Consider the following 14746-nt stretch of genomic DNA (forward strand, 5'->3'; position numbering starts at 1 on the left):
AAAAAAAAAGAACAACAATAATTATGTACTATACATTTCAAAAAGCTAGAAGAAAGGCTGAGGATATAGCTCAGTGGTAAAGCATTTGTCTAGCAAGCACAGCGCCTGGGTTCAATCCCTAGTACTGCCCAAGAAAACAGCAGCCCTCCTGCACCCACTTCCACAGCAAACATCAGGGTGTTTCCAAGGTAAATGCTTTATTTACTGTGGCACTGATCTATTTCTTAGCCTCTTAAGAGTTGGTCATATATTATTACATATTATTAGACTCCTATATTTTAATTTCCTAATGCTACTGACATTTTTAAGTGTGCTGTCCCTAGCCCTGTTTTTCTCCAAAGTCCTATGGTCTTTAGTGCCAGGTTCTGCATGCCAGCGATTTTTATGCAAGTTGCAACGCACCAAAACTGCCTGTATTTCAAAAGGTAAATAAGCACAAATGTGGTAACTTGCTTCATTCAAATTGCCAACGCCACAGCTGATCAAAGCAAGTTTATAGAACACCCACATCAAGTGAGGACCCCTGAAGCTGCACCAACAGACCCAGGAAGCCTAGTCCTGGCTCTGCCACCAAGCTAGTGAGCCTAGACACACACTCGCACCTAGCTGAGCTTACCTCTGAAACCGGGAAAACAGCTTTCCACTACCAAATACTGCCAGTCAACAAAGTAACTGGCTTTCAGAGCACTGTGCCAAATGTACACAACTTCAAACGATCCATTCCTATTCAGAGCGATGGTAATGGGGTCAGGTACTACCCACACCTCTTAACTCTGGCTTAATACCTACTTCATGGTAAGTGTCCTCCAGCTCCCCATCATATATCCAGCGGTAAAGGAAGCTCAGGACAGGATGGGACACCAAGCTCAGAATGTGCTGCACCAGGGACTTCATGTAGGGGTCTCCTGTCTTTGTGTAGGCATGGACAGCAGAAGCCAGTTCACCCCCTTTCCGTCCTAGGTGGATGAGGGAAAATACACAGAAATATTCAAATTTACATTAATGACACAAACCAAACACTTAAGACTAACCAAAGACAGCCAAGTGATGGAGTTTAATAAAGTCTCAATCTCACATGGTTTTTCACATTCTTTGATAGATACCTGAAGAGTCACATTTCACCTTGTAATTCATTATACACCTAAAATACATATGAATCAAGTGACAGCACTCACGGTATGGTATACTAGTCCCAACTCACTGACAAAGTCAATTCAGTCTGAGACATGACTGTAGTCCAGGGTGGGAAGGGAGAGTGACAGAGCACAGTTCCAGAAATGCAGCACAGTTGAGGAGTTGTTTGTGCTGAGCTAGAAACTGAGGATTTTACTAGGCCTCCAAGTTTTATACAAAATACTCTAATGTCAAGCAGGGGTTATAGTAAGCAGAGACTCAGGGATCTAGGAGCAGTTCTTAGAGCAGCATCTGCCAAAGACCAAACAGGACAGATGAGACAGCTTGGGGGACAGTGACAGGGCTTCATTGGCCACCTGTGGCCAACTGGCTAATAAAGTGAAGAACCCAAAGGACAAAAGGGAGAAGTGCTGTCAGGGACCCCTGTGGAGAGAGCTGGTAACTGGAGGAATCCAGGGTTTACTTACTCTTACACTTCCTAAGAGAAGTGCCAGGAAATGTGGGAGGCAGCACATAGATAGAATGACATGAACTAGGCCTCAGGTAGGCTAGAGTCCAAGCCCTCAGAAGCTTAGTGGAGGATGGCAGCCAGTGTAAGAGCCCTCACTATGGGGCAGGTGTCTGGCTCTTCATACCCTGTGCAGTCCTAACAATCCTAAGAGGTAGCAACTATTACTGGCCCATTGTTACAAATGAGAAGGAAGAAGGAGAGGTTCCTGGCCAAGGTGGTGTAAACCATGAGTAATAGTGTTCAGAAGGCACCCAGAAGAACAGGCACTAGAACCCAGGAGAGGGCTAAGCAGACATAATGAATCGGAACTGCTACCAGAAGAATGGTTCTACCCTCAGAAGGAATTAACACAAGCACAAAAAAAGTCAGGGGAGGCTGAGAGAGAGGAATGCAGGGGATGAGGTAGGCAGGGCCATGCATGTAGTCCATAGAGCTGCCTCTAAAACCAGTCATCCCTCCTTCCAGTTTTGTCTCAGTGACACCCTGAGACCCACAGGATAACCAGCCTGGTAGAACACACTCACAGGTTACTTTCCTTGTAAGCTTGTACCTAATAATCTAATCTGTGCTCAAAGCATGTTCTATTAAAGCCCTACAAACAAGTTTTGAACTACAGCACATTTAGTGGCACACAACAGAGAAACTCAAAGACCTTGGCAGTGATCCACCAGGGCTGCAAGGGTCTTCAGTCTTATTTTGGGATCATACGTCCAAACCAGGAGGCGCCGCAGCGTAAGGCTACTCTCAAATCCCAAATTCACACCCTGATCATCCTCCAGCTGGAGCTGAAAAACAATACCAAGAGTGGTAACTGTGTCCCATCAACTCCTTAACTCACAGAGTGAAAACAGGACCATGATACGCTTATAACAATAAAGTCAAAGGTCCCCTTCGGTAAAACAATAGTACCTTCAGGCTACAAGTGGTCTTCAAATGGCAGGCAGAACCCTGAAACTAGTAACTAACTGGTTCTAGAATACAATGAACAAATCTTTTATTATGAAAGTGACTACTAACTTTTTATAATATATGAAGTAACTTAAAAATAACTCTATCAATTTTTTAACTCTTCAAAACATAAAGAAATTAACAGCAGAATACTTACCTGAGAGTGTAAAACAGAAAGCAGCCGGTAGTATTCTTTAAGCTCTTGGTGCAAGGCAGCACAAAAGCTCTGTGTGGAAAAGAGAAAACAGAATTAAAGCATAATGCATGCACTGCATGATGGCTCATGCCTGGAGCAGACAGGACCCTCTGATGGAGTTTGCAAAACTGACATCCTGGCTTCTAGAAACTCTCATGGCTTCTAGAAACTCTCACCACACACATTTTAATAACAAAAAGCACAAACTCAGGAGAAGAGAAATAAGAGTGTAATGGAGCATGGTTTTCATGAAGTTCAAAGTGCAGTCCCTTTTAGAGGATGATCCTTTAAGACAATGGCCTTTCTACACAACTTTCTCAAATGTTCTTCACTGATAAAAGGTAAGCATTAGAAACATCTATCAGCAGCCCCTCATCACGCCTTTACCACTCTCCCCCACCACCACCCCAATTTAGATTGATTTACAGAGTTTACTTTCCTAATCAGAGCAATGAATATTTCTCTGGATATCTCCTGTCTTAAATAAAAACACTTTCAGAAGCTGTAAGAAGGATGTCACAGACCTACAAGCCCATGAGAAGACCCTTTTGGCATGAACCCTAGGTTATTAATATAGCACATGGCACAGTCAGTTTTGCAAGAGACGCTATCACAGGCACAGCCTGCAAAGGCTAAAGCCTATTCTCTTTGAGTAATTATGCAGGCTGCATACTTTCCCATATACCTTAATACAATATCCAATCACATAAAATATAGGCTTTACTTCACAGACAAGTAAAATACCTTTTCAGCTACAAAAATAAACATAAAATTTGAACATTTTTACCTTCAGTAGCTGTAACAATGAGCACAAAACACAACTTTGTAGACAAATAGCAGTACTTTAAAAGTCAGATTTGCAAGATGAACTGGCCCAGCTTTGGGTGGTATCCTGGGCTCCCAATGAAGGATGACGCCACCCCAAACATACCACGCCACCATCCTGAGCCTCAAATGAGGCTTCATGTAAGGAAAACAACTAGCACAGGGGCACAGAAGTGCTTATTACTAAACTAATGTTCACAGTGACTGCAGTGTGGACTTTGTTCAGAAATGGCTTTATAAAACCTCACCCCATTCTCCAGGGAAGCAGAAATACATACATACATACATACATACATACATACATACATACATACATAAGGAGGAAGGAAGGAAGGAAGGAAGGAAGGAAGGAAGGAAGGAAGGAAGAACTATTAGAGGTCCACTCTAAAAATGAGGTCTTGGCCATGGTGGCACAAACCATGAGTAACATACTCAGACCACACAGGGTATGAAGAAAAGCGTTGCCAAGATCTGTATTTAGGGGACTGGAGAGATGGCTCAGCAGTTAAGAGCACTGGCTGCTCTTGCAGAGGACTTGGGTTCAGTTCCCAGCACCCACATGACAGCTAACCACTCTCTATAACTCCTGTTCCAGGGGATTCGATGACACCCTTTTCTGACTCTGAGGGCACTGCACAACACCAGTGCACTTACACACATACAGGCAATATACTCCAACACACAAAATAAAAATAATAAATAAAAATTTTTTTAAAGATCTGTATTTAATAATTAGTAGATGTGAAAAACATTACCACTGAAATCTACCTGATGACTTTATATCCATGCTCAGATGCCAAGGATCTCAAAAAGTAACTGACTGTAATAATCAGATATATAGAGATTAGAAACGCATGTGCAAACATCTTAGTGTTAATTGCATTAAAAATGAATTTTTCTGCATGAAACTGTATTTTAATAAGGAAATGGAGCTCTTTTTTAAAGGTTAAAACCTCATTTAATTTTATATCTTACTTAAGGGTTATACTGAGTACAATACTGTATAACTGTATTAATTCAACTGTAAACCTAAAAATTTATAGCCAATTTTGAAAGAGATGCATCTTAGCTCTGGAAATTGTTATTGAATATGTCAATGCTGTTGTAATGAAATGCTTCTTCTAATTATGTGGTTATTAAATAAACAATTTTTAAAAAAATATCTGTATTTAAGAGACAGCATCTTCCTTTGCACAACTTTGTTCCATCTGGAGTGTCTTGAGACAGGACCCCTCCGAGGCCTCAATAGAACAGCAACCACCCAGGACCAACAAACACAAGGACCACCCCCAACTGGGTTAGACATCACCCCAATAAGAGCACTCAACAAGTCAGCCATAACTTCCTGATCAATTACAGCATGCAAAACAGTGAATTCAGCTGCAGGAAACCAAAGGAAAAAAGCTTCAGCACAGGAGTTACACACGCCTGAGAGCCAATGTCAAGTATCTGCAGAATACTGCCAATACACACCCTGCTAGTTCTACAGATTGTTAGGACCATCAACAAACTGAGAGAAAAGGCTTTAAAATCCAGTACTATAGGCTGGTCATGGTGTCACACACCTTTAATTCCAGCACTCAGGAGGCAGAGGAAGGCAGATCTATGTGAGTTCAAGGCCAGCCTGGTCTACATGTCTACATGGTGAGTTTCAGGCCAGCTGGGGCTACAGAGAGATCTTGTCTCAAAAAGACTGAAAAAAATCCAGTACTATAAAATATGACATAACTACAGCGATAGAATATCTACATAAGACATACATCTGTCATGTGGTCAATGCTGGAATAGAGAACAGGTGAAAAAACTCACCAACTATCTGATTTGAAAGATTACAGAATTGGACATTTCCCAAAAGAATACAAATAGCCAACAGGCATGTGAAAAATGCTCATCAGGTAATCAAATAAAATCCATGAGACACAGGCTCAGCCCAGGAAGAATAATCATTATCAAAAGACAAATGATAAGTGAGGAGAAAGAGGATGAGATTCTGTCACTTGCAACAACATGGACAGAAGTGAAGATGAAATAAGCGAAGAAGGAACTTCACTCCTGTGCTAATAACTCTGGTCCCAGCCAGATCTGCCCCCTAGTGTCAGCCCTCAGAGACGGAGCAGATCATCTAGCCATTCCTGGACAGTAAATGGTATCAGGAGGAAACTGCTAGGCTCAAGGCCAGCAGCTGACTACGCATTCTCTCCTGACCTTCATGTTATGGGACAAAACCAAGTGAACAAGCAGAATTTGTGCAAAGTGACATGCTATTAAAGATGAGACTAAACCTTCAGCCCAAGTTCATAGTCAGAGTCATGTTCCTGGTCACTAGCCACATTGCCCCTGCCAAGCCCCTGACCACCAGTCATGCTGCAGCACTACCACTGTTCTGTGATTCTCTCAGTAAAATTTTGGTGGTATCACTGGCAACAGTTACTGCCTAAGAATCAAACTGAGACCAAAACCATGTCCTACTTGACCACTCACAGAGGCTGGGAGTTTAAACCCTCCCCACTCCACCCCCACACCCACTCCTCTACCCCGAGCTCCACACACACTGCTTTATCTGCTGCTCCCTCAGGATCCAGCAGTCACAAGGGGGCTGCTTTCAATGACATGAACATCCATGGGTACCCCACCAAAGGACATCCAGATGGTGACAGCAGTGGGTCCCCACCGCCCACATCTGTAGCACTGGAAATGTGGGGTACCTGAAAATCTGGTCATGTCACCACGGTCCCTCTTCACCCTTTGACGTGGCAGTGGTGGCAGCAGGGCAGGTCCAAGCCTACCTATTCCACAATCCCTACCTTTATCCTGTCTTTAATGAGCCTCTGTCTGTAATACCCATTACCCAAGGTCTCCATACTCTCAAGTGGACCCTGATGGGCACCATCATCAGTTACCCAGGCTGCTTTCCTTAAGAATTCTCCTGACAGTGATTTCCATACTTAGACCTTAAGTACATTAAGCATTTATTCCAAAGCTAACATGAACATACCTGACCTACAAGTCCAAATGAGCGGTCCAGGCTCCTCTGGTCAGCATATTTTCTGATTTTATTATGTAACCATCCCAACTCAGCAAGTCTGACTGCCGTATCCCTTAAGGATTTATTTATGTTTGCCTAAAAAGTAAACGTACCAAAAGTCAAAAATTAAAAAAAAAAAAAAATACTAGAATGTTCATTATAACTTTCCCCAACCACCTCATTCTCAGTGTAATATATTCTTAGACTTCAATACAAGGAAGTCTAAGTAACCACACTTCATCACCATCACTAACGATAAAGAAAGCACATGGGTAGCAGGAGGACAGTAAGCTCCTGCTGTGTCACCTTGTGGAGGGTCACCCCGTGGAGTGCACACTAGGAACCTGTAATAATCCTCAGAGGCAGCAAGGTGGTGACCTCTGTCTTGCAAAAAAGCCCAGAGCAGAGTGCATGCTACACCAGAGCAGGACCATGGGAAGAAGAAAAGGAAAGAGAACCAAGCCAAGAGCCTGCATCTGGAATGCTGTATCCAGGGAAAAGACACCATGCTAGGCCTCTGTCCCTTAGGTCCTCTGACCTCACTGCAGCAGCCCTATCAGTGGATTCATGGGAACAGGCAAGCACTACCACAGAAAGCACATGGGAAACCATTCATCCAAAAATGGCAGGGAAAGAAGCCATATCCAGCTGCATATCCTGCTTGGCACCCCAAACCTATGAAGCCACAGGAACACTCAGTTAGTTAATAGCTCACTACCTGGACTAGAGTTTTATTCTTTCTGAGTATTTCAGGTGAAATTTTATGTTACTGTACCTTTCCTTCCACTTTGTAACAATTTTCAGTGCTGCTCATTTTGATATTTTTGCCATCGATCCCCTGGAAGACGTACAAAATGTCTCTCACAAGGGCTGCTTCAGTCACTTCCATAGTACCTGTAAGATGATTTTTAAAAGACAGCAATCACCAATCAACACTTAACATGAAACGAGTTTTACAACTAATTAGCTGTGTATTGGACATCAGCCCCCAGGGGAGCATGCACCAATTCAATAAACATGCGTAAGAGCAAAAGAAATTTAAGGCAGAGGGGTTTTCTATGAGGAGTGGGCCGCTGCAGGGTCCCCTCTGAAGGTCTCTAAAGACAAACCTGTGTGACCACCAAACACCAGCACAACTCAAACAAAGGGAATAATTATAGAACAGGTGATTCTGAGATACCAGTTTTCTATAAGAAACACCAACAGGGTCCTCCTAACACCACCTACAAGGGAGTTCACAGCTCAGAAAGACATCAGTTTGTCCAGTTCTGCTAAACAAACACCAAGGCGAAATTAGGAGGTTAGTCCAAAATAAGGACAAGTTAGCAGAGTAACACCCAGAAACCCAGGATGTCTGGTGAGAAGACCTTGTGAGAGATATCAGGAGGAATCAGCATTCACAGCTACTACACAGTGCAAAGCACGGGTCCATGTTGCATGGTCATGGACAGGACTGCTGCAGTCACCCAGCAGATCAGCAGTGTCCTTCAAATGTCGCATGGCATCCCTGCCCATTTCTACCTGTGGATCTGTCAGTTACAGAGAAGGAAGCCAACAGAGGTAGCTATGAGCCATGGGTCCATCTGCTCTTTCACATTCTCTCTACCTTCTTATCGGTATGCAGAAGCTCTGCTAGAAGGTGTATGTCTTTCCAACCACTTACTTTAAACCTATTTGTGTCCTTGTATTTAAAATGATATCTCTTACATATTAGTCAGGTTGGAATTATTTTAAATGCTGTCATTTAAGGAAGTTATATGCATTTAAGGGAACTGAGGGTTAAAGCAGTCTTACTGCTGTGGTTCCTATCTACCCCAATGCTATTCTTTTCATCTCCTACTTCTTTCAAGTTCCCTCTGGTTGTGTAAGAATAGAAGTCTGAAGGCTGAGGACATATGGCTTGGTGCATACACTGGACCGCTATGCCCTCAGTGCTGACCCTCACACATGGTAGGACAACGTGATTAAGAAGGTGGCACACATGGGGCTGGAGAGATGGCTCAGAAGTTAAGAACACTGAATGCTCTTGCAGTGGGCCTGGGTTCAGTTCCCATCACCCACATGGCAGCTCACAACTGGCTGTGTAGTTCCAAGGAATCTGACACCCTCTTCTGACCTCTGAGGGCACTGCACACACATGGTACACATATATACATGCAGAAGAAAGGGGCACGTGCTAGTTCCTCAGGGGGATGGCAGTTGTGTAGATGCTAGAAACAGCTGCAAGGTCAAAGGCTCCCAAATGCCCTCAAGTTCCAAATGACAATGACCCCTGCATTACCCTTAAAGACAGGCAGCACCAGCCACAGCTTCAGGGCCAACAGATCGTGAACCAGCAGTAAAGCCTGTTCTTTGTGCTGGTAAAAGCCATTTTCCAAGCACCATTACGCATGGTGTACATAAGAAAAACACTTGCATTTCTGTGACAATCTAGCAGAATTTTAGAAAGGGTCTTCATTTCACCACCAAGGAAATCACCAGTGAGTTTCCTTCACACTCCAGGAACAGTGCTAAACACCAGCACCATGACCAAGGAGGACACCACCTTTCACAGAACTAAGACTAGAACAAGAAGCAATTTCCCAGAAGGTCTTAGTGGCTTCTTGGAGGGACAGCAGAATGATATGGGAAGAGGACTGGGACAAAGAGGCAGGGAGTACAGCACAAAGAGCAGATCATGCAGATAGCTGAGCAATGGAAGGAAATAGAACTAAAAAGCCAGCAACATGAAATGACCCCACAGGCATCCAGCCACATCAGGGATCCTGGGTTTCATTACAAGAACACTAAGGAGTCACCACAGGTGAGGTCTTGGATGAAAATTTTGAAGTTAAGGGTGAGAGAGCATCTAAATGCCAATACACATCTTACCACTCGGATCCCCTTCTCTCCTTGACCTCGTCATGTTTCGAGAAAGTGCATTTGGGAAACCCTTTGAGGTAGGGGTTTGTGAAGAAGGTTGATTTGTAGTCAGAGTCCATGCAAGACGTGACCCCAACTGCTGTCGAAGGCCATCACTAACTCCTGGAGCTTGATGGGACTGTCTAGAGAAAGAGACATTTATGGCTTCACTAGAGACAGAAATGTTCTTAGGAATTCTTTTTATGCTATGACACTAATTACAATAACCTATCAAACTGGGGCGGGGGGGACAACACACTGGACTACACATTTCCTAACAATCAGTTCCAGGTCCCTTGCAGTGTCTAAGCTCCCTGGGATCCTGGCCCAGCATTCTGACCTATACTCAGCTGAACACATCTCCCCACCATCCATACTTTTCTGCCCAATTTGACTTCTCTACAAGCACATGGCATATATTACCCACATTTAAAGTGTGAAACTCTAATTTAACTTTAAGATTATGGCCTTTCACTCACACAACACTTTCTGAGCTGACAGTTCCAATACCTGGGTCCTGACTCACCTGCCTGTCATAGTGCCCTGCCACCCTCAGTGACACCATAAACAACAGCTGAGTACTGACCCATTTGCCTGTCATCATCCCCCTCCCACTATAGAGAGACTCTGTAGTTACAATTCACTTGAAAAATACACAAATACATAAAATGCAAGGCAAATACACATGTAAAGTCAAGACAGCTTTTATGTACTTTGGAAAATACATCACAGTTGCTTTGTAAACACCTAAGAACATGATGCTGCATCCTAGTGATAACTGCAACAAAACTAACACTTTCTGCAGCAGCAGAACAGACAGGAGACTCACAGCTGCCTTTGCCAGCACTGCCACAGTGCTCTGGGGAAACATGAGAGGAGAAGCACTGACCACATGTGTGCTGCACTATGCTTTGTGGGCACAAGCTCGGAAGCAGCATTCAGCAACACTATACACCTGCAGAGACCTATCTATATAAAAACCTGATTCAGAGGCTGGAGAGATAGCTCAGCAGTTAAGAGCACTGACTGATCTTGCAGAGGACCCAGGTTCAATTCCCAGCACCCACATGGTGGCAAAAAACCGTCCTTAACTCCAGTTCCAGGGGAATCTGAAGCCCTTTTCTGATCTCCACGGCACTGCGTGACATGGGTGCACTCACATACATGCAGGCAATGCACTCATACACATAAAAATAAAATAAAATATTTTTTTAAAATCTGATTCAGCTCAAAGTTGTCTATGCACTTTTTTCATATGGTAACAAAAACCACTCTTAAATTTTAAGGTCACAGAGAACCTTTCAGCTTTATGGGCACCAGCTCAATCATCAAGTGCCATTGATAAACGTGTCACATGCACATCACAGAACAGTCTGTGTGGTACACATGGTCTAATGCCCTCCATGCAATTTTGTAACTCAAAGTGACTTGTGATCCTGCCATGCTTGTGTGAACATCATCATGCAATTGGTGCTGACTCTGATCGCTGCTCTTCTGGAAAATTATCTGGCTACCAATCTTCTTAACTGTGAACACCAGGAATGAACAATGGCAGAAACAAAGCCATCTGATTCCCTACACATGGAAATACGTACTTAACAGAAAACAGAGCCTGGGGATTCATTCATCACAAGGATGCCTGCTTTATTCTCAGCTGCAAGAATAGTACTACCTCCTCAACACATAACCAGATTGGACAGCGTGCTAGAACTACACACACTGTCCTGTTTTTGTTGTGTATTCCTGGCTTCCATCCTCTTTGCTCATAGCACTAACGTGCCAGAGCCATGAGTCTGAATATCATAATACAAGGACAATTCACCTTGTTACTTCTTAAAGCGTTCAAGAGAACTGCCTGGATAAAAGCCTGGGGACATGACCTACAACACTAGGTGGTACACATGACACCATGGCAGCATGGTCAAGGTACGCATGAGGCCTGGTCAAAAGGCCAGGACATTACTGGTTCTACCATGTCATGCATGTGCACGTGAGCTGGCCTTACCCTGGGAGGAAAGGTTGCACAGGTGTGGGGCCACTGAGGCCACACATGCCAATGCTGCTGATGCCGCTGCTGCCCAGGCTGCCAGTGCTCTGCGCCTGTGTACTGCGGTCCTGGTAGTTCAGGGGGAGGGTCTGAGGCCTGGCGTAGTAATAGGGCGTTGAGTGAGCATCTCTTGGTAATGCTTGTGCAAATAACGAAGCATAGCTAGTCACCTGAAATAAAGTGTGTTGTAAACACATGAGTAACCATTACAGGACACTTTCCCAGACCCAGAAGATCCTTTGTATTCCTGTCCTGAAGTTATTTCTGGAATTAGATCTATTAAACAAAAAGTTACTGACGATGCCTTTGAAGTGCCATATATGACAAAGGTTCAGAGACTTTCTAAACTCCAACAGAAACACAAATTGTTTTTAGAAGTCTAGCACTGTTACAGGAGATGGGCACTCAGACCAGCACTTAAGTGACAAGCACAACTCCGCCTCCCACGCACCTCAGATTCTGAGAGAACACTTTCCTGCATGGACCCTATAGTAGGGAACTGCCAGATCATTCTTTTAAACCCTTCACAGGGAAAATGGGAGCCATGTGACAGCAGGAAGAACCACAGTAAGACAGGGCAAGCAAGCACTCTTGATACCTGCGAGCAGAGGAGGCCAACATAAGGCCCTTCTGGGCTGAGTCCCAGTTTCACATGGTGCACATTTTTTAACAAACAACTTAGGCTCTATCTATTTACACATTGTTACATCAGAACAACATAATTCTGAGACACAGCCTCAAAAAATTGCCCTTGGAAAGGAAAAAGTATCACCTGACTCCCAGGCTAAATGATTTTTTTGCTTTTCTCATATTATTTTCCCTCCTATAAAAACGTGGAACTACTCCACAAGACACTGCTGTGATTGCTCACCCACCTTGCTGGCTTGCTTGCGAGGATCCTCACTAAGGTTCAGCAAGAGGTAGAGAATTGACCATTTATTTTTCAAAACTCCCTGTTTAGAATAAAAATATATATATATATTAAAGCAACTACTGTATACAACTTTCCTGCTTTATTCTCCTCTCCCCTCTATGTATTTCCAAAATGGAAATGCATTTTAAAATTTGCCTGGTGACATTTAATCTGAGCTTTTGTCCTGCACTGTAAGAGCACTGCTCATCAGAAGGCTGGGAGTGACATTCTGCAGTCAATAACCCTGGGGCCTTAACTCCCTGTAAACAAACCCCAAAGTTACCTGCTTTTGATTAACAATATTGTGTCCCCTGAAAAGATTCTTAGAACTTCCCAGTGATCCTACAAGAAATATTACCAAAAATATATGAACTGTTTTTCTTGATTAATACCACATCGAGGGTAGAAAAGAGTATGATGGAAAGGAGACCAGAAGTACAGGTGGTCTCAGACCCACAAAGATGTAAAACTCGGAGGTTAGTTCGGAGGCAGTGGGCTGATGGTCAGTGATGAACCTCTGGGCTCCTCTGCAGAGCTGTCCCACAGACTCCACTCATGTCTACATCTTCCACACATCATCCTGATTACGCACCTGACAGCGGGAAGACTGAATCAGCCTGGAGGAAAAATACACTATACCAGCAGAGCCAGGCCTCACAGGCTCAGAGGAGTTGCTCAGGCCTTGGGCCAGCAATCCAGGCCCACACGGATGCACGCTCTCTGGATTCCATTTCTCCATCAGCTAATGACACCATTTCTCCATCAGCTAATGACAGCAGTTGCCATTTAGAGATGGCCACAGGGCCAAGCACTCTACCAGCACCACCTCCATGACACCATGAGAAGACTAATTCTCTTCATTTATAAAGAACCAAGAGCAAGCCTGATTCACAGTGCTGTGTAAGAGGACTCAGACCTGGCTGCCTGACTTCAAAAGCATCAATGAGAGGCATAAGTAGGATGTTGACAGAAGTCAAAATGGTAACCCACAACACAGAAGGTGTCCTAGTTTGTCTCTCCATTGCTGTGACAAAACACTCTGACTACTACCAACTTGGGGAGGAAAGTATTTATTTAGCTTATATACCCCAGGTTACAGTTCATCCAATAGCCTAAGGTAGGAATTCAGGGCAGGAACCTGGAGGCAGGAGCTGGAGCGCAGGCCATGGAGGAATGCTGCTTACTGGTTTGCTCCCCTGGCCCCTGTTCAGCCTGCTTTCTTATGCAACACAGGCCCACCTGCCCAGGGATGGCACCACCCACAGTGGGCTGGGCCCTCCCACATCACTCAACAATCAAGAAGACACCCCAGGGACATGGCCACAGGCCAGTCCAATGAAGGCAATTCCCCAATTGAGGCTCCCTCTACCCAGGTGTGTCAAGTTGACACTAAAGCTATCCAGCACAGGAGGAGAGGGAGGCTGGAGCCAAGGTGACAATGGACAACACAGGAGAGGCAGGCTGAGTCAAGATGATAGCACAGGAGAGGCAGGCTGCCTATGGATATGAAGGACACCCAGAGGCACAAATAAGAAGAAACGAGGAAAGGCTCCCTTTGGCTCAGAGGATGCCAGGCTACATGCCCCTGAGATATTCCCTACGGTATGTACAAGCAAGTGCAGGACAATCTCCATCTCTATAATGAAGGTCAGAATTCCAGCTCTCACCTCAGAAATGGTATGAATTGGAGTGAAGAGGAAGAAACATTTATTTGGTTCCAAAACTAAGCAAAATTGGGTATACAAAAATTAGTCAATAACATATTGGAAGAGGGAGTCAACATTTTAGTCTCACCATATATACATATATAGAGAGAGATACACATATATATACACACATATACATATATATACCTCTCTCTCTCTCTCTCTCTCTCGCTCGCTCTCGCTCTCTCTCGCTCTCCAGTGCTTGGATTACAAGACAATGCCACCACACCTGACTTCAAGGCAATTTCTTTTGATGTAAAAAACCAAGCATTAACGGCCAGCTGAAAGAGGCTTAGTTTACAAGCCTTCAGTGCATGCTGAGGTATAAGTAGGAGCAAGAAAACCAGGGAAACAAGAAGCTGCAGTAGCCAGAAACCTATCAGGTAGGAGCCACGAGAATTCCAAGGCTGCTGAAACCAGGTGGAGATGGCCTCCCCAGAGCACAGGGAGGACAGAACTGGCGACAAGCCACAAGGTAGCCAGGAGCCTTCCCTCAGCCTCTACCTTCTCTACCCTCACTCCAGTACTATAGACAGTTCC

General features: G+C 44.2%; 1 protein-coding gene across 1 annotated transcript in view; it reads right to left on the reverse strand.

Moving 5' to 3' along the window:
* Positions 1 to 14746, reverse strand: part of Tubgcp3 (tubulin gamma complex associated protein 3) — a 72724-nt gene that overhangs the window by 35756 nt on the left and 22222 nt on the right. The window contains exons 4-11 of the mRNA XM_008848404.2: positions 12463 to 12540; positions 11546 to 11757; positions 9511 to 9683; positions 7415 to 7533; positions 6610 to 6735; positions 2751 to 2819; positions 2298 to 2430; positions 790 to 956 (exon numbers count right to left, since the gene is read on the reverse strand). Coding sequence (XP_008846626.1) covers positions 790 to 956; positions 2298 to 2430; positions 2751 to 2819; positions 6610 to 6735; positions 7415 to 7533; positions 9511 to 9683; positions 11546 to 11757; positions 12463 to 12540 — 1077 coding nt within the window. The remainder of the gene's footprint in view (positions 1 to 789; positions 957 to 2297; positions 2431 to 2750; positions 2820 to 6609; positions 6736 to 7414; positions 7534 to 9510; positions 9684 to 11545; positions 11758 to 12462; positions 12541 to 14746) is intronic.

The sequence above is a fragment of the Nannospalax galili genome, unplaced genomic scaffold (genome assembly GCF_000622305.1).
Source record: "Nannospalax galili isolate Female #2095 unplaced genomic scaffold, S.galili_v1.0 scaffold744, whole genome shotgun sequence".
Lineage (NCBI taxonomy): Eukaryota > Metazoa > Chordata > Mammalia > Rodentia > Spalacidae > Nannospalax > Nannospalax galili.